At 42.2% G+C, this 20,269-nt stretch overlaps 1 protein-coding gene across 1 annotated transcript in view; it reads right to left on the bottom strand.

Moving 5' to 3' along the window:
• JARID2 (jumonji and AT-rich interaction domain containing 2) overlaps positions 1-20,269 on the bottom strand; it is a 204,875-nt gene that overhangs the window by 100,326 nt on the left and 84,280 nt on the right. Inside the window, exon 2 of the mRNA XM_085220153.1 lies at positions 18,259-18,394. Coding sequence (XP_085076279.1) covers positions 18,259-18,394 — 136 coding nt within the window. The remainder of the gene's footprint in view (positions 1-18,258; positions 18,395-20,269) is intronic.

Genomic DNA, 20,269 nt, shown 5'->3' with positions numbered 1-20,269 from the left:
AACCTAATTTACTTCTGCCTAAAAACTACCCCAGGCCATAGCACAAACTTCAAGCCTCAGTTTTATTTATTAAATATGCATCTGGAAGAAATAAATAATAACAACAAAACAGAACCAATATTTGCAACATATCGTACACAAAGAAAACTCTTCAATTATTTTAAGTTTATATAAAAAAAATTAAATTGAAAGGACACACCTCTGTGATTAAAGACATTTCTTAGCTTGTAAGGACGCAGTGAAAAACTCAGTCCACCTGTTTCCCCCAAGCAAGACACATGGCCACTGTAGGCATCCTTATTTATTTATGCTGCAAGACAGAGTTGGAGGAGGAAAGCTTGGGCACCAGACTGGACAAGTTTGGAAGCAGGAATCCAAAGCTGAGCAGCAGGGCAGGATTCATCACAGGCAGAGGAGATAGAAGCAGTAATGCTGACTGCTGAATGTTGGTGGAACAGATTTCTCCTAAATCCCCATCTTACAGATCAAAGGAGCTAAATCAGAGATAAAGCCAACAAATAGCTACTTTGCATTTCTGCCTTTTTTTCAACAAAAAAAAAATTGCAAAAACAAAGGAACTTGAAATGGTTGTGCTATGTGTCCCAAAGTCCAGAACAATCTAGGGCTGTAATGAATGAAGTCAAAAGAGTGGAGAAAACAGAGCTGATGGCAGCCAGCCCACCAGATGCTCCCAATCTGGTTTATCAGTAGCACATCACGATCGAGCCTCTCCCAATTGTTAGCAGAGCGGTGTGATGAGGGAACAGCGGCAGCTTTTCTAATAAGTAGATACCAGGCCGTGCAAAGGTCACAAGTTTTGACAAACAGAAACACTGCTAATTTTATAGCACTTCAAGCACCCACTGCTAGCACTGGGGAAACCTGCGTCGTGCCCTCATCCTGTGTGTTGGACAGAATGCTGCTCTGCAAGGTCCTAGCCACAGACCTCTGCTGTTCATAGGGACACTGATGGAAAAGCCATGGAAAAACCACTGGCAGAAGCATGGGAGCACCATCTCCAGGAGGAGGGCAGGGTTGGGATGCAGGGACCAGTACTCCTGTTGGCCTCGCTGGTGGCACTGGAGCAGGTTTCATCTTGCTGTGCAGCGCAGCTCACCTAACCACAAGGCAGGGCTGGTGAGAGCAGCCTCCAGGGTACAGAGCCCAGGGGTGTACAGATGGTGTACACTGTGCACCGTGATGGGCAGTGCTGAAGTTCTGCAGCAAAAAAAAAAAGTGTGTGCCTCGTGTTGGTTTTGGCATCAGACAGAATGGCTTTATTTCTCCCTGACGAGAACAAATGCCTTTCGATTTGCAGCTATGCCAAGGACATCTGTCCTACAGGACATCTCCTACCAGTGCTTGGTGGTAGCATATGCAATCTGGAAAATGAATTAAATGTACATTTTATTTGAAATTACAGGCACAAACAGCTCCAGAAGTGCAATTTATCTCTTCTCGGGGAAGGGCAGCAAGCAATATAAAAACATGCATCATCACCATGATAAAGTCTGAATCAGGTCTCAGGTATTAACAAAATTATCAGTGACACAGGAATACATTATTCTTTGTTCTTTATGCCAAAACCATCATGTCTTGTTTGTCCTCTCTTTTTCTGGGGAATTTTATGGCTGAATGGAGTACCAGGGGGGAAATATCCCAAGAGAGGAGACAGAAAAAGAAACCCTCAACGTGCCTGTGAAAGAAAGCTTTCTGCTTTTTAATGGTTTGTTTCTTCCGCTGTTATTTGGTTTAACTCTATTTGACATAGGAAGAAATGTTAGTGACTGTTACAACGTATTTGTCCTGATCTTCACAAGAATCCCCTTATATGATGGAGGGCGTGTATTCCTCTGTTAAATAAGAATTAAGTCAAGCAATCTAATTAGTATTTTAAGCCTTTATCACCCAAGTGGAGCTCTGGGTGAGAGCAATTTCTTCCTCTTCTGCATTACTTTTACAGATCCATCTTACAGATCCCATCCTCAGCATTGCAGGGATATGCTTTTATACTGGGTGATGCAGCTCACCTTGTTTCAGAGTCAAGCATCTGCTAGGAAAGGCTGGACAAAGAACAATAAATCCTGACTTCAAAAGCACCCACACCTTGGCATCAAGGAGTGAGGCAGATTAGTAAAAACAGAAAAATAATTTAAAAAAAAAAAAAAACCTTTCTGGTATTCTGAGTAACATGAGAGGGAAAGCTGTGCCAACAGCATGTCTCTAGACAACAGCTATTCTACACTAGAAAGAAAAAATTAGCAAATACATCTCCACAGAGTATAAACGAAGGAGGGAGAAAGAAGGTAAAGGCAAACATGCTGAAGCAGGGAAGAGTCTGTTAATTGGAAGAAAATGTAATGTATGAATGTGCAAATAAAACAAGAAGGCAAATAAACAAGCACACAACGCTTCACTGCTAGCAGTGACTACTTGGAGCTTTAAAGAGAAGAGCTGTGCAGCTAAATCCAAAGGCTTAGCACAGCCTGCCTATACGCGTTATAATTTCTAGGAAACCCTTACAGACTGCCTCATTTGAAAACAGCCTATCTGCATGAAACTAGATACAACAGCAACACGGCACCCTGATTAACATTTGGTACACACTTTTCCTCTAACGAAGCGTGGTTCCTGCAGATCTGCAGAGACGGATGACTAGAGCAGGCTGGGCTCCCCGTGTCAGCAGGCAGATATGACCCGATGCCACGTCCCGAGCAGGGGCACGGTTGCCCCTGTACTCCTGAGGAGGCCACTGCTAGCACAGGGTGCACAGCCCAGGAGCATCGGGAAGCCCTTTTGAGGAGGTTACCCTCTGCGTTATTGTCTGTAATTCTGCCCGTGTGTGACAAAAGCCGTGAAAGGCAAACGCTGAACGGCACATTTCTAATTGCACAGCCCCACTTAACATCCGAACGCATGGCAATGAGGCTTTGCCTTTCGTGACATGTGCCAGGAGCACGGGCAGCCCTCCAGACTGGCAGAAGCAGCGTTTTTCCTAATGTGACATGAGCTACAAAAACTTCCTTTGCTGAAAAACCATGCTGCTCCCACACAACGAGCAGAGGTGGGTGTTGAGAAGTCCTCCCTCTGGCCTGGGAAAAAATAACTGAGCTCAATGCTACGCGTTCCTCAAGAACTCATGTCACATATGACAGATACGTGAATTAAACCATTTAAATTACATCCACTCCACGTTTTCAGTAACTTTTCAGTGAACATGCCCTCCCTAACTCTAGGATCATCCATCAGCTGGCTCCAGCAGTCAAGCTGTCAACCCTTTTGCTGACAAGGACTTTTTTGCTTTGGCACACCACTTCCTTCTACTAAACACTTGAATGATGATCTACGCATTTACAGCAATTAAATCTCTATTACCTATCAGGTAGGTTTCAGCCATAAAGCTCAGAGAAAAGCAATTCTTGTCAGGGCAAAGCCAGCAGCTGCTCTTCCTGGGAGCAAAACCTTCCCCTCTACACCCAGTGCCACGCTGAACCCCCTTCCTTCACCGAGTGCAGCTTGAAGCAATGCAAGAACTTAAACTTCTGCAAGATCTCCTCTGCATTTGCTCCTTGAGCTTTTGGGACTTCTTCCTCTCCATCATTTGTTCTACTTCTAGACAGTCAAATTAATAACTTAGAAAATAAAATAAACATATATTTGGAATGATTTTAGCATATGAAACAGCAATGTGGTCATAAGAAGACTATAAGAATTTAATTTAAGGGTGGGAGCAGGACAGGCCACGGTCGGGATGCAGTGCTGCACTGCCAGATAGGCTCAGCCCCTGAATTCCCTTTGCAGAGTTATTATCTGAGTAGAGGAGGCTAGTGACAGTGATGGTAAAACATTTCAATTAATTGCTGCAAACCCAAAGCACAAGCACAAGATGAAAGCCCAATGTGAAGGAACAAACTGTTCAGCCAAACGCGTGCTGATGTTTCACCTCTGTTTCTGTCCTAAGGCTTTGCCCAAGGTAAGGATTTTGGAGCACTTCCTATACATGACACGCTGGCAGCAGCCCTTGTGATGCACAGCAGCTGTCAGGAATGGCCATGGAGGAAGCACGCTGAGAAATTGCTCCACGGCTGAGAGGAGGGCAGACAGGAAGAAGCAGGGATCTCTCAGGCCGGCTGCATGCTGCAGGAGGGGGCAAAGCAATATGTAAGGCAGTTTCCATCTCTATCTCCTGAGACCAGCAGCTTAACCTTCCTTTCACCTTTGTTCTGCGACGCCTGCAGACAAGCCATGGGGGACGAGATGAAAGCTGGCACAAGGGCTGACGGCTGAGACTCCCGCACTGCAGCAGGCTTCTGAGCTGGTTAGAGAGACTTCAGGCACAGCACCCCCCAGAGGTCTCAAAGAGATTCTAAACCATTCTGCTGCTCCTAAAAAGCTTATTTGTTCAAGTTCTGGGGGCTCTGGAAGTCAGAGTAAAACAAGTAAAACAACACTCGCTGTCTCCTGACTTAATAGAAACCTAGGAACAGCCATCAGCAGACACTCATACAGTCAAGAATATAAAGTGATGCATGCTTAAGAACTTTAACTTTCTGAGTAAACAAAGGAGATAAAATATCATATCTTGTAATTTTTAAAGAATACTGTCTTTTCCCCAAACCACTGGGAAACTGTGAAGTGGGCAAGAATTCACTGCACATAATCTCCCTTCCATTCATCCACATAACCAAAACCCATTAGCCTGTTTCTTGTTTCAAGCACAGCAACAGACATGCGGGGGTAGGGAGGTGGGAGGTGCTTACTATTGAATGGCACAGGAATGTGGGATGAAAACATTGAGGAGCTTTCAAAATAATGCCCGAGAGGTTCTATGTATGCCAAAGTTCACCATTGTGTTACTACAATAATAATAATTAAGAAAAATTAAGACCAAAAGTACACTATTGGAATTCAAAGAAAACCAACACAACTCATGATGATGCGAAAATACTGAAAGAAAGAAAAAAGAGGGTGAAAAAAAGAAGGGGAAAAAATCGTAGACTGCAATCCCTCCATAAATTCACCCTATAAAATGCTGAGAGCTATATTAAACTGAAACAGCCCAGGCAACAAAATTCGGCCTGGAGTCAGAATATCTCCCGTCCTGCATTTCAAGGCATCTACCAAGAGAAACTCAAGCTACAAGGATCTTGAAAGGCATTCTTGCTTAGTACATACTTAGCACTTTGTGTGTACAAATTGCCTGAAACAAAAAACTTACACGTTGAACAAACGGGAGATTAACTGTATGTCCAGCCCAGAGTGGGGCCTGCTGCAGCACCAAGTCTGTCCTGAAGTGGGAGAAGATGGCGTATTCTACAGCCCTGTCCTTCTCTTGTGCAGTGAACATGGCAGAAAGGATGGCATCCAGTAGGCAGCGTGAGCGTGCCCGCATTTAATGGGAAAAAGAAAATGTATGGCTGGATCCTAAATGGTGAGGGCGATATGAGAAAGAAGGGCAGTGACTTTTTTTTTCCTTTCCTGGTATGTAAAATCAGGAACGGTTTTCAATAGATAGAAGGAGACCACTTGCAAAGGAACAAAGCGGATGCCTCACATTTTTATTTTTTTTCTGAACTTAAAACCTGCCTTAGAGATATTACGGAAAACACTTTTAAGCTGAGGGGAAAAAAAAAAGTCACTGGGGACATGAAGGCCTCATTGTTTTTTCCAAACTTTGTATGTCAACACATATGCATGCATAAAAACCTTACCTCCCTTCTGAGACATTATATCCACACAATGCCCCTTGGAGAGGGTAAAAAGAAAATGTAGGTCAAGATGTTAAGATAGGGATTGCTTCTGAAAGATGAAAGCGTAAGAGGACTAAGCTTTCATTCCTTATGTTTCTTTGAGATTTCAAACAGAGTGTTATTTGATAATGGTTCCTTTCAGAAAATTGGAATTTAATATAGCTAATTATAAGTTAGAGAATTAATGTACAGTCAGTACTTCAAGTGACCTGCTATACTATACTGATGCTTTTTACCAGCATGTCCCCAGTGCTTATTATAGATCTTTTCTCCAAATACTGAGGCCAATCTGCTCTCACATTAGGCTGGATGGGCCAGGATTTGGAAGTGGGGGAGGAGGATGGAAAGAAAGAAATCGATGATTTGCAGGGCTGTAACACCGTGCCTGCAGAGAGCAGGCTGGAGTTGTGCTCACAATACAGCAAAATGCAAGAAGAGATCTCACTCTGAAAGGAAAAAGCACAGAAAACACAGAGCAAAGAATGAAAAACAAATAGCAAAAGAGGAAAAGCATGCAGAGAAAGGAGACAATATGTTTAAAAAGCATGAGAAGATAGGAAAAAGGACACTGAGAGGACAAGCAGCACAGATAAGCAGAGAGGGGAGTACTTCTAATTGCTTATTATTAACACGGAAGTGTCTGAAAATTATTTGTCCTTGGAGTAATTGCAAGTTAAAAATCCTGACCTATATTTCATGTAGAGCAAGCAGTACAAATCGGAATATCCCTCCAAACAGACGCTGGTAGCAGAGGCAGCTTTGATTTGGAGTGGAAGCAGTTTTCATGCGATTCAGAAGCGAGCCACGCATCACTCTTTCAGAGACCTAAGTAAGTTTGAAATGCTCTATTTCTAGAGATGGCACAAAATGTGTTCAGCAACATCTGCTGCACATCACTGGTGAGGATATAAAGTAAAACTGTAGCTTGTGGAGTCTTAAGTGGGTACAGTGCTTGAGTGAGCTTTGAGGGGAAAAAATTTGCATCACAGGAAGTTCTTCAATCAACAAGGTTCCAGTAGCATTCAGTTTGTTTTTCACTAGAGTTTCTGTCTAAAAACTAAGCCGGTATATTCATTTAAGTCCTCCAATGGATGTGTGAGCTCCTGCAATGAAGCCTCCTTACTGTTTAAAGTCTCAATCAGAAGGGCCATAACCAGTTTCTTCCTCAAAAAGGTACCTACATTCTGTTACGTTATAAGGTTGTCTGGGAGAGAAGGGGGGCATTTTGTATTATCGCCACAGATTTCTTACATGCATCAGATTAATTCCTCTGAAGTCATATTCTTATTCTTATTCGGGATGCCCCTACTTGGGTTAGAGGACATTTCCCGTGTCTGGTAGCTGTCACCTTCCAAAATATTCTTCTGCTGTCAGGAACAGCCTTGTACCCTGGCAGAAAAAACATCTCTCCTCTTGAATTCACTCAGAATTACCAAATTCCTCAAAAGCTTCATCTGAACTGGGCACTCACAGCCTGGTTCCTGGCCCTGGAGATGAGGAGTGCTGGCCTCTCCTGAGCTTCCTTCTTCCAGCTGCACAACAACACCCATTTTTACAGAAAACAAACAAGCAAAAGCATAGTGAGGGCCTTCCTATCACACTTAGAGCTTTAGTAAGAAGAGGATATGAAAGCAGTACTTCTCCTCTTCTTTCAACTTACGCAAAGGAAACCAGTGCAGTGGACAACACGCTCTCCTTCAGTTTGCTCTCTGGATCCTGCTGCCTGAAGGATCTGGTAAACGTAGTGTCAGCAGGGAAAACAGCCACTAGACAAGAGCTGAAAGCTATTTTCCTAAAACAATTAGTAACATGTGAGTCCTTAGTCTGCAGTGGCAGAATGTCAGTGGAAATAGAAGAGCACAAACTGAAGAGCAGTCTGTCCTTCTCAGCAGTCTGCTCCTTTCCTGCAAATTTAGCAGGAAGTCTTCACGAGACTATCACCACTGAGTCCAAGACGATGTGAGAAACTTTAAATAGGAATTTAGTTAGCAGTTCTAATTTCGATCCAACCAGATGGTGATCCAGCACCATCTCAACACCCGCTATACCAGAAAAAACTAACCACCTTCCCCATAGTCCCCAAAATTCAAGTTCACAGCAAGCACCTTGAACTCTTGTTTCCCCAGCATTTAACTAGCTGAAAAAAGTCTGCTTTCCAGGCCACTAGTGGCAGGCACCTCGATTTGAAACAGAAATCAAGGGAGTTTTCTACGCGAAGCAGTGCCTTAACTAATGGCCCATTTATTCTACTTTATGAGAAGAGTACTTGTATATAACCCTGCGCTATGGTCTGGTTGCTAATCAACCTTCAAGATTTTGCATGCCAGTTTTACTGCACTGCCTTCCATGCTACCACAAAGGGAGTTTTGTACCAAACAGTCTTCTTCCAGCCTGAGAGAGATCAACATCAGCTCGTGGCTCAGAAACCCTACTTCGGCCAGGAACTTTTACTCTTCAGTTCTGCTCTCTTGCTAGTCAGGTTCTAAATATTCAAGGACACTGCTATACTATGCAAAGATCATCTATGAAAGAGTGCATTTAAATCTGCAATTGCAAATGGGCTCTGTTTATCTACTTACTTAAGACAGCATTGTCCTTTTCGATTAGAGGAGGTCATTTCCGGGTAAATGTAAACTGGCATTTGAAGTTCATCTCAGCAGGACAATGAGATAAGGCAAAGCATCAGGGACAGGTTTCCATTCAAATAAAACTTGACAAGCAGTCCCTAACCACAGCGACCACAGGCACAGCTGCACAAAGGGCCATCTTCAATTGATTTGGGGGATGAGGAGAAGACTAGCGACAGCTACGTTTCTAGAAAATCTGGAGTTCAAGCCACATTCAGTTAAGTTCTGTTCTTTATTCATAGCTTCCACCTGGCGGTAATCTTTGCTGACCTTCTGAGATGTAGGGGGAGAATGACTAGGTAGGAGGCACAACATTTTAATTATGCTGGCAAAACTAAAATCTTTGCTTATCAATAGATCAGTACATTAAAGGGAAGCATCGGGACACTTCTTGGAAGAAAAACAGCACGTTCCTGGATGGACACGCCACAGGAACGGGTAGGAGGGATGGGAAATTAAGCCTTCCATGCACAATTCACAACAGGAATATGCTTCTCACCCCCAGTCCACCCCCATATGCACCAGTTTTGAGACTCTGCACAGCACTACTGTTTCTTTCTGCCATATGGAGCCATAGAGCAAGAGCTCGTATAAGGCTCTGAAACAAGATCCCAGCATCACAGCAAGGGAGCAGGAGTCAGGGAAACACAGACAGGGATGGAATCCCTCTTCACCTCTCTCCATCCTGCACACCTGCAGCTGCAATGCTTCAGAACAACCAGGATGCCTTTTCCCAGTGTCCTGAAGGAGACAGCATGCTTCTAGCATTGCTCTAACTCTCTTGATAACACTGTGGTACGATTCCTTCTGTAAAAAGAAAAAAAAATCCTATGTTTTGAAGAAAGTGAGAAATCGTACTCTTCCCGTGCCATCACTTTTAAACTTCTATCTCTCCACATACACAGCAGGCATTACATAAAACCACCGTGATGCTGATCAGCCACAGCAAACAGAGCATCTTTAAAAACAGCCAACCGTGAGTGCCTTTGCCTTTCACAGGATGAGAAAAATGGGATTAAATGCTGGCGCGGTCTTCAGGCACTACTCTGAATGGCTGGCAGAGGCCAAGTCTTTTGCAGGAAAAGTGGCTTATCTCCTGGCTTCCCAAATTGCAGCAGAGGTCAGATGAAGAGGCTTCAGGAGCCTGCCAGCTCTGTCCCTCTGTGGGATCCTTGGCAGATTGCTCCAGCTGGCTCCTTCCAGCTTTTCCCTTTTTCCATTTTAGCATATAGCTTGAATAAAGAAAACAAGATGAAGGCTTTCAAAGATAACGCAGTCTTTCACAAACAGATGCAGAACAAAGCACAGGAAATTCTGAGCAAAGTAAAAAATGAATCTTGTCTGTTCAAGGCTTATCTGAAAGGACTTAGCCTCTTAGTAGACAGATCTAAAACATCCCGACTGCGACTGCAGCGCTCGCTTAATGGTCTTGTGAGGGAAGCAAACAGGATGGGTGAGGGTGAAGAGCCTCTTGGAGCAAACTACTCCTTTGAACGTACCAATGTTTGTAAGCTCAGTCTGTGAGGTCTGGCCTGGCTTGTCACTGTCATCCCCTGCCACCTAAGTACAGGGCTGGTACACTGCAGCTATGGATGGACACCCCCTTCACAGTATTAAAGTCATTTAAAATGAGCAATAATGGACATGAAAGGAAGATTATTGAAAATGTTTATTCATGTAATTCTGGATACAACAGCACATTAACTGCCTGTAACAAATCTGTGCTAGTCAGACACAAAAAGAGATAAGTGAAAAATGTATGCGCATTTATTACGATGCAGAGCGATCTGCTACGACTGAACAGTGTATGTGCTAAGCTCTATTTATTTTCTAGAAAACATTTACCCTCAAACACTGAGAAGTATCTGCTGTGTGATCAACCTCTCACCACCACCACCAGCTATCGAAAGGCAACAGTTATTTCAGAACACTTTCCTGGAGACCTTAAAATCAAAAAGATTCCATCAAAACCAAACCAAAAGGCGGAGGCTTGGGCTCAGGATGCGGACCGATCTCAGAGGTTGTTCTGAGCAGTAAGATGAAGGTGACTAATTCCTGGTTCTGTTGCTTAAAAAGGAGACAGATTTTCGAGCGTTTCACAGCAGAAATGACACGTTTGAGCGTGGGCTGATGACACCCAAAAACAATTCAGCATCGATCTACTGAATCGTTCTGTTTGCTCCAAGTCTATTTCCACTGGCGACCTCCTGTTACAAGTCAGAGCCCACAGACACCCATCACGGATGGTGCTGAGGCCACGATTAGGTGCTCTGCCAGCTATGTCTGGCAACTTGTGGGAAAGGTTGCAGTGCCCATCAGCGCTCACAGCCAGCTGTCACTAATCTCTGCTTTTTCTTTTAAAGCCACTGACTGAAACTCCTCTCCACCTTTAGGTTATTTTCCATTGTGTTGCTATTTTCTTAATGAAATAGAGCATGCTGTCTCAATGACTGACTTTTTTTTTTTTTCCTCTGCTGCCTTACTGGTTATATCCCTTGCTGTCTGTCCTTCCAATTAAAAGTGCTAGTTATTCAGTGCACGGTTTCTTTCTGCCAATCATGGGTAACAGAGCAACTACACGAGTAGTGAAATTTAAACCCACTTTACAACAGCAGTCAAGGGCTCCAACCTGCAGACATTTTTCTCCACTGCACTTTTAATAAACACTAAAATAACACTACTGACAAACGCTGGCTATCAGATAGAAAAAGCTGAAGTATCCTTCTCCCCACTCCTGTGCCTCCTGACAGCTGTGGTTGCTAAACAGAGAAGCACTTTTCTCGCTTCTTCTGAGCGTACCATTGTATCTCTGCCTTCATCTCCACTTTGTGTCCAAATTTCACACAAAGAATTTTCCATCCCTTTTGACAACCAGGCGAGTCTTGCTATGGAACTCCATCGTTTACACTACCTTCAACAGCTGCTTAATTTTGTTTTGATTTCTATGTAAAGCACAAGCTACCTCTTTATCACTCCTCAACGCAACTCAACAGCTGGAGAAAGCCGCTGGCATCATCATTTCTCATCCCAGCATGTCACCAGCACGCTTCTTCATCCACCCCAGGCTGCCAGAGTTTGAAGGATAATGTTCTCAAGTAGATCCCTCTGATTTTCAACATCCCAATAAAAAATTCGTCATCTAATAATAAAAGCAGTCAAGTTTGTTTAAACTGCCATATCAGATAACTGGATGAATGGTTGGTTTTCAGTACAAAGCACTGCCTCTCACCATAGAAAGTACCAAGACACTTTTAATTTTCCAGCAACTTATGTATATTTTGCCAAACATTTCTCCCCAGACAAGTGGGATAAGCCAAAACCCACTTGCATGCCTCGCTACAAGAATGTACAGACTTAATATTATTGTCAAAGAAGTTATGTCTCACTCACAAAACACGCAAGTGAGGATTGACAGAAGGTCCACCTTTTGACATAACTGCCAATTCTACCAGGTATTTGAAAAATCACCATCCTTTTGGCTGTGTATGCCTGACTAAAAGATGTCAGGGTCCAGGTTTAGGCTGCCAATTTTATAGCTGCAGAAAACAGAATTAAGCAGTTTGCTTGTCTGCACTGAAGGGTGCTCCCTGTACTGCTGATACAAACAATAAATCCAAGGCAGCAGCTACGCAAAAACAACCCTGAATCAAGGAAAATAAAACTGCTGCTCACCGGTTGAGATTAAGGCAAAGTTTTATTTCATGGACACTTTAATTTGCTGAATGAAGTTCACTGCATGGGCAGACAAGTGACAGAACCAGCGTAAGACAGTGAGAGCAGCAGCCCTTACACCCACCAACCACTTCTGATCCTTTTCCTCATCCTAATTATTTTAACTCAGTCTCCTGCAGACTGTGTAAGCTCTTCTGTGGATAATTCATCGCTGTTAAAAAAAATTTCCACTACCTACAATTAACAATATGCAGAGAGGCAAAATTATTTTTAAAATTACTTTGACTAGAAATACACTCGGGGGCAATAGCAACTCCTTTTAGTGGTAGTGAAAAGACGTTTTAAGGAAATTAATTATGCAATTCTGCTGTTTTCCCTATTAGAAATATATCCACCTCTTATCTTCGAGAGAAAAGGGATGGCAGCTGTCCTGCAAGAGAAAATGTTCTGGCAGTCCTGAGAAATACAGAAATTGAATTAAGATGGGAGCACCATTTGGACGTAATCAAATTGGGCAGAGATTATGGAGGGTGTAATTTGGCCTGCAGAACTTTTCTAAGTGATGACGATGGAAAAGGCAAAAAGAGCCTGCGTCAACTAATGAACAAGCAAGACCCCGGCAGGCTCAAGAACAAATTCTGTTCTAAAAACAAAGAAAGGAAGAGATATTTGGAAATTTTCAACGGAGCCCAGCCCCAACATCCTGTTATTTATTTGTTAATCTTGAAATGCACTTGCCAGCAAGCACCAAAGTGAAAGTGACATTGAGTGCCATGACAAATCTGCTCAAATGCTTATTTTCTGAACCTTTTAGTTGAAAACATCTATATTTAATCACAGTTTAAAACTAGCCAAACAGGCCGTTTACTCGGAATGTAAAGGGAAAATCTTGTGAGACTGAAGGAGGTATTTCTGCTTCTGTAAATGCATTTTAAAAATCCACTTATACTGACAAGGGTCCTTGGCACACTTACAATCTTCTACTAAAGCTTAGGAGGGAGACAGACAGACATTACCTACTGTCAACAAATGCAATTTCGTATCTCTGATGGAGTGAAAAGCTCCCTAGACAAACATTAGCGTAAAACCTTCTTCCAATATTTAATTGAAGCTTTCAAAAATAAGAGAGATGAAGTTACTGCATCTGAATCATCGCAGTGAAGGACAAGGGCTACTTTCTTTTTTAAAAACACAGCCCACCGGGGAGCGTAGCTGAAAACCATGGGGCAGGGAGTATGAAAACACTTGAAAGTAGTCACATCAAACACAAACACAGCCCCTTCCAAGTAGCGCAGCTCCCTGCTCTGCTCAGCATGGCGGTTGTGGGATGGGTAGCCCCAGACAAGGGAATGTGATGCCTCAGAGGCTCCCAGTTGTCTGTCTTGCATTTCAGCTCTTCAGTGGAGGGAACAACCTATAGCAAAAGTTGCCCTGGCATTTGTGTGGAAGTGGTTCAGGACAGGAACAGAGCAGCACGAGGAAGGAATGGACACCACAGCCAACTGTGGACCAAATTTAAAGACTGCATGAAGTTCCTTCGCCTCTACAAATGAATTAATGACTTTAAGAAGACTAAATGTAAGGTGAAGAATGTCAGAATAGAAATATTACATATTTTTACTCATCAATTCTTGATTCATTAGGCGTGCAAGACTTCCTCCTTGAACCAAAATACTCCCTCACATACATTCAATTTCCCTACAAGCTAATGTTTGCCACACACTTAACCCAGTTGGCATGTTTGGAAATTGTCATGACACCTTTTGTATAGCTACTGTCAATGCACGATATGCTTGAATAATTCCATTGTCTAGTTTGTCATTTCCGTAGAATTACCAACCTTAAACAAACACGCAAACTTCTGCACTTTTGCATTTATGAAATGCCAGCACTTTTGGATTGCAAACTTCTTCTTTATTGCTACTTTCTAAAAATAAAATTTAAGATCTCTGTCATAAAAATTTGCTTAAGATGCACTCTTTTGACATACTGATTTAATTCTCATTAACAGAATGCAAGCAACAGTAACACCCCATGCCCAGCCTTATTTCTCATCCTATGCTATACAAGAAAGCTACTTCCTAGGGGAATTAGCTTACCTCTTAGATGAGGATGTCTGAAAATTCATATCACCATTCCAAACACCAGTCCCTATCCTTAAAATCCTAACACAGATGACAGGCAGCAATAATCAAAATCAGTAAAGAAGTTCCCCATAGGTTTTCCAGTGGGCAACGCTGTCTCCATAATCAGAACTCCAGCATCCCACTTAGGACTACAAAAGGTTTCCTGACAACTTACAGAGGCATCCCCTTTGGATTTTATATTCCCACATGCTGGAGGAGAATGTAGCAAACATAGGCATACTGTGGAGTGTCATTCTATACTCTGTGGGCACCTAGAGCCAACATAAACATGCAGAAATACGTCCACTGTTAGAATAGCCATAAAACACCCCTGCTCTTTCTCTGAAATCCTTCTGGCTGGGTAACAAAAGCCAACCAACCAACAAAAACCCAAGAGTGAAGAAAGCAGGACAAAAACGTGGGAAAAGAACTAGCAGGACAAACATACAAGCAAAAATCTTCAAGTGAAAAGTGTATGCAAAGAAAGGTAGGAGTAAGGATATCCCCAACTCTGTTCTTCACCACCCTCCCCAAACAAAACCATCATGCAAGACTGCTTTCAGGATAACAGATATCTTTAATGGCAAGGTGGAGGCAGCCATATATAATACACTATAATACAGTTAATCTCCAAAACTCATTTGAATTCTTCCATTTTATTTTATTAATTTGTATTGTTCAGAGAGGCATGGAAGTTTTCCCTGTGCCACCACTGGCCCCTCTTTGAGCATGCAGAAATTTCAGCACAGAGAATGCTCCTGTTAATGGGTTCACCTCTTACAACACTTAAGCTGAACTCACTTTTCACACTATCAATAAGAAAAGCAGCACTGTACTGGCTGCCGTATCATTAGATGTACTACTGCACTAACCAGCTGAAATATTCTGATAATGATGTTCATGAAAGTTCAGCAGTAGAACTTCCATGAACTGTTGGAGAACACTAGTAAACAACTATGTAGCATATTTATGCAACTTCAGATGCTCTGAAGCCATAGAAAGTACTTAAAGACAACAGTTGTTGGAGAGTAGCGCATATTTTATCTTCTTCTATTGCCAGAAGTCAGTACTTTCTCAGGAAAAAAACTACAGATTGCAAGCTTGTAAATAAGTACAGGGGGATGACAGTTATAAAACCAGAAGAAAAAAACAAACTCTCTCTGCACTACAGATGGCAGCACCAAGATCAAATCTTACTATCCAGTCGTTTTGCAAACGTTGCAGTCCTCTGAGCTCCCAGAAAAACAGGAGACCAACCTACACTTCTACCTCCAGCAAGGAGCTCAGACAGCTTGAACTTCTCTCAGGGCTCTCCTTCCCACTCTTGGAAATGCTTAGGTGTGCCAGGTGCTGGAAGGTGATCTATTTGATTTCCAGCAGCAGAAGGAGAAATACCCCTTAATGTTCACTAGGGACGGTGACAGGGTTGTGCAGCACAAGTCCTAAAATGGATGCAACCCTTGCCTTTACATGGGTGAAGGAAGAGGAAGGGGATTGGGAACGTTCAAACTGATGGCATTCATCTCCCCAAGAAACCATTATGCATGATGTGGCTGAACATCTGCCTGCTGAGTGGAAACAGCAAATGAACACCTTGTTTTGCTTTGCATGTAGCTTTTGCTTGACCTAGTAAACTGTCTTTATCTCAACCCACGAGTTCTCACTCTTTTACCTTTCTGATTCTCACCCACCCCATGTGGGGAGAGTGAGTGAAAAGCTGTGCGGAGCTGAGCTGCCTGCCAGGGTTAAACCACGGCAGGAGGCACAGAACACCTTTAAATTTCAGCTAGGATTTTTTGTTCCCCCACAACAGAGCTGTGGGTGCTGGGCACTAATAAAGAGAAGTACTTAACTGCAATATTATCTTTTGAAAAAACGCACTAGAAACATTGGTTGTAATCTTCATATTGAAACAAAGAACAGAATCAGTAAATGTTTTTTTTTAAACTCTAATGGCATAAAGTCATGGATCTAAAGCTAATCTTTAAAATATTATGTTTTCCAAAATTCAAAAGACTCTGGTAAATTTTTAGCATGACCTGTTTTTTTCTCTGTCCATAAAGATGTGTGGATTTGAAAATATATGGTTAATATTTCTTTAAAAGATATAATGAGCAAACTTTATGTTTTAATAGATTTTCTTAACGTCATTGCACCGTGTCAATCCTCCTCCCTTCTGTAAAGCTTTCTTCTATATGGCGACACGTTCTTCTAAATACAATAGCCTTTGGACAGTACTGTTGAAATACAGCAGTGCTGAGACAGGACATTTAAAGCATCATGTAACAAACAGAAGGAAAACAACAGAGCATAATTCTAACTCAAAATCAGTAAATAAGTAAGCAAGCCAAAAGCCCCACAGAACTGATCACCTGTTTTTGTGAAGGAGAAAAAGCACCCAGCAATCCAATTCTTAACACCAGAGGCAAGCTCTGAAGTCGTGAGCCATGCCCTTGCCAGAGAAAGCCTGTGGCATATTCCATGCCTGGTACCTGCATTCACATAGCATTCCCAGCCAACTCACTTTTCATCTCAGCTGCCTTTGGAGAAACTAGACACCATAAAAACCTCAGTCATCCTGTAACCTGGCACACCATCAAAGCCTCCTAACACACAATTACTGTGCTTCACGCCTTTAGACTTTTTCCTTTGACTAAACAAAATCCCCACAATAGAATAAGAAACTTTCCAAGAGAAATTGTGTTTGACAGAAGATCAATGATGCAGAGGTGTTGGAGGGGAAAAAAAAGCAGCACTGTTTTGTGTACACCTCCAAGCTTATTAATCGCTTGCTGCTAAAGCTAGATGCCCCTTCCCATCAGATCAGTATTTGATATTATTACTAAACTCAGAAGTCTGAGGTCATCTTTAATCACATTAAGGAGCTCACAACTGCTTACGCAATACAGTAACTTTATTGTGTTGTCTGCAGTTCTCCAGCCATTCCCCTAGGTTTTTGCCTTGTCAGCAATAAGGCTCAGCGAAAATGCAGTGAAATTTGACTCACCATGTCAAAAACACAAGTTACATATAAATATGAATAACCTACCAAGTAAGCAAGCACCCAGCTGCTGCTGTAATGCATTAGCACATGTATAGTTATGCACGTGCTTAAAAGGAATTGCTATAAACTTCCATAAAGAAGCAAATAAGCTCTTGAGAGTGAAGAGAGAACAGTAAGCCTGCCCAGAAATCTGAATCCTGCTACTCATCGCTTTGAAGGCTCAAGCTAGCATGACAAAGCCTTTTCAAAAAGGGTGCTGTGTCAGTGAGCAAATCTGCAAGAGAGGCACTTAGGTTCACCTCTAGGCTACCATAGGGAAGGGGATAAGAAACAAGTGATAATAATGACAAACAACAGTAACAGTCATTACCCTAACTCCTTTGCCACCTCCGGTCAATGTCAAAGGATGACATAAACAAGTCCCTATCATGTAGCTTTGTCTCTGTCACTTTTAAAAACCTTTAAACTCCCTGAAGAACTTAACTGTGGGAATCCAGTGTCTCAGCACATTTGCCCTCAGTCCCCTACATCTTTTTACATAGGTCCCGTGTTACTTCACCTTTGGGCAACTGAGGGCCTGAATCAAGCCCACTCCAGAGTTGCAGGTCCTGGTTAGCCAGTTTCTTCTACTTGAATGGCACTTAACAAGTATATTCTGTCTATCTGTCCTTCACCAGTGTAACTGATTCAGACAGTTTTCATTTATCTTCTCACAAATTTTCACTGCATCTGTAAGAAATCATTTACCTTTAACTGGACACCTTTGCTGTAGACCTACAAAGCACATCACTGATCAGACAGATCAGAGAAGCCTCCTTTTCTACTGAACAGCTTTGCTCTGGCCTCCAGTTCAACACCTACCCTCCACCCTTATCCCTATCTACAACAGCTCACCAGAAACAGAAACACATAGATTGTTCAAATCGGGTATTTTAAGCACTTTAGAAATGAGCTCTTCTTTGTATTTTGAAAGGACACAGTGCGTGCCAGATGGTGCACTGGTCTCCTTCCTTGCTGCAGCAAAGGAGCTGCATTTGAAACAACTGAGTCCTTGCAGAGATACCAGGGAGGCAGCTTACCGTTCACTGCCTTCAGGCTTCCACTAATGCCATCCCCATGTTGCCGCTTCTGTGCGTTCTTGAACTCCTTCAGAGATAAATAAAGGACCTTCCGCACCACCCTCTCCTCTGACCAGGGAATCCCATCGCTGTCATCCTGAAGAAGATGGAAACAGAAAGGAGACGTTAATTGTATGCATCCGAAACAACAAGTGGCAAAAACAACAAACGACACCCAACAGCCCAGAGTTAGACAAATGATTAAAAAAAAAGAGAGAAGCTGAAAAAAACAGTGCGCAACAACATGCAATCTAACCTCAAGAAACACTAACAGATAACCATTATCATCAAATCAGACCATCAGTCCCTCTAATCCCTATCCTGCAAACAGCAGTAGCTGTCTGCCAGGTGTTAGACAGCAGGTAAAAGCTTATTTCTTAAAATTCTCATAACAAATCATTCTGCCTTGTGGAGAAATTTTAGCAGCCTGGAATTGCTCTCTCAGACAATTAAAATAAGGGAAAAAAAATTCCAAACCATTAAATTAAGTCAAATATTGCATAAAACTTACTAGAAAGTTCTGTGAACCAGCCTCTCTTATTACCATTTTGGTCTTGGTTTTTGCCTCTCAGCTCAGGATTTTACATAGTGGTATTACATTATCAGTTCTCTGCTTAAATGATTTGTATTTATTGCAGAATAACAGTGTAATTGATAACAATGAAGTTGTTCTGAATTTATGTTAGCATAAAGTGGAATTTGGCCCATGGGGCATGTGTTTTCTACTTCATTTTTAGAAGACAAATGCTATATTGTCAAAAGGAATACTGGTGTATGTCATATTTAGTATTTGCTTTAGTTAAAAGATTAATTCCCTGGAAAAGAATTTCCCTAAAGCCTTTAGCATTCAAATAAATTAAGTCAGCAAATTGATATAAAGACATAAGTAAAATCAGGTGCATCTTAAAAAAAAAAAAAGTATATCACATTTTCACAAGCATTATTATTTTCTCAGGGTCTTTAAAGTCATTATTTGAGCATTTCTGTTCTTGAATTTCCCTCAAGCTACATGAGTGCCAAGCAAAAAAAAACATTTCCAGAGAGGCCTTGTTCAGGTAAGCACACCACAGCACATGGCCACACTGCACAGGAAAACCACAACACTCACACCAGGAGGCATGAGAGTTTACACCATCCTGTGTGATAAAGAAGAGACCAACACAAACAACTTAAAAAGTAAGCTTAGTTTTTGGTGCACACCAGTAGTTTTTCCTTTACTCCTCCAGTAAGATACTGGCATTCAGGCACTGAACTGTGATCAAAACCATTCTTCCCCACAGCTGAATGACAAATGACTTGGGAAAAAAAAAAAAGAAAGAAAAGGGGAAAAAAAAAAAAAAGCCAAAACAATGACTGCAGCAAAGCAGTTAGCATTTTGGCAGTGCAATTCACCCTTCACACTACGGACCAGCTACTACGCTCTGAACACTGCTGAGCTGTGCCCAGAGAGCTTCAGCACGCAGAGACCTCCAAGCCAACACAGCAAACTTTGTAACCGAACATCCACAGCGAAAGAGAAAAAAGAATCTCCAGGCAAGCATTTTAAAAGGACCAGTACTTCCAGTTATTTTGTCAGCAGTGGTTTTTACAAACAACTTCCATTTACGATTTTGCTGCCAACACAACTTTAAACCTCAACAGAACAAATGATACAGATGGTCATAGCTTGCTTGATTTTAACAGAAATCATCCAAGAGACAACATTTATGTTCCCGTAGACCAGAACATACTGAAAGTAAACCAGGAAGGGAAACCTTCCTGGCAGTGCCTGGCTGGGCCTCATACGTTTCTGTTTTTACAGCAGATCATGAGGTAACTAATTGAATCCCCAAGGAAACTGCTCTGTTAGGAAGTACTCATGAGCATCCATGGTTTTTATTTGTCCACATTACAGACAGAAGCCTGAGGATGCCTCTCACTCCCTTCAGCTGTACTTGTGGAAATTCTTTACACAGAGTGCAGTAAACAAGAG

This window comes from Meleagris gallopavo, chromosome 3 (assembly GCF_905368555.1).
Source record: "Meleagris gallopavo chromosome 3, MGAL_WU_HG_1.1, whole genome shotgun sequence".
In the NCBI taxonomy this organism is placed as follows: Eukaryota; Metazoa; Chordata; class Aves; order Galliformes; family Phasianidae; genus Meleagris; species Meleagris gallopavo.
The sequence above is the reverse complement of the archived record's forward strand: the minus strand, read 5'-3'. Positions and strand labels throughout refer to the sequence as shown.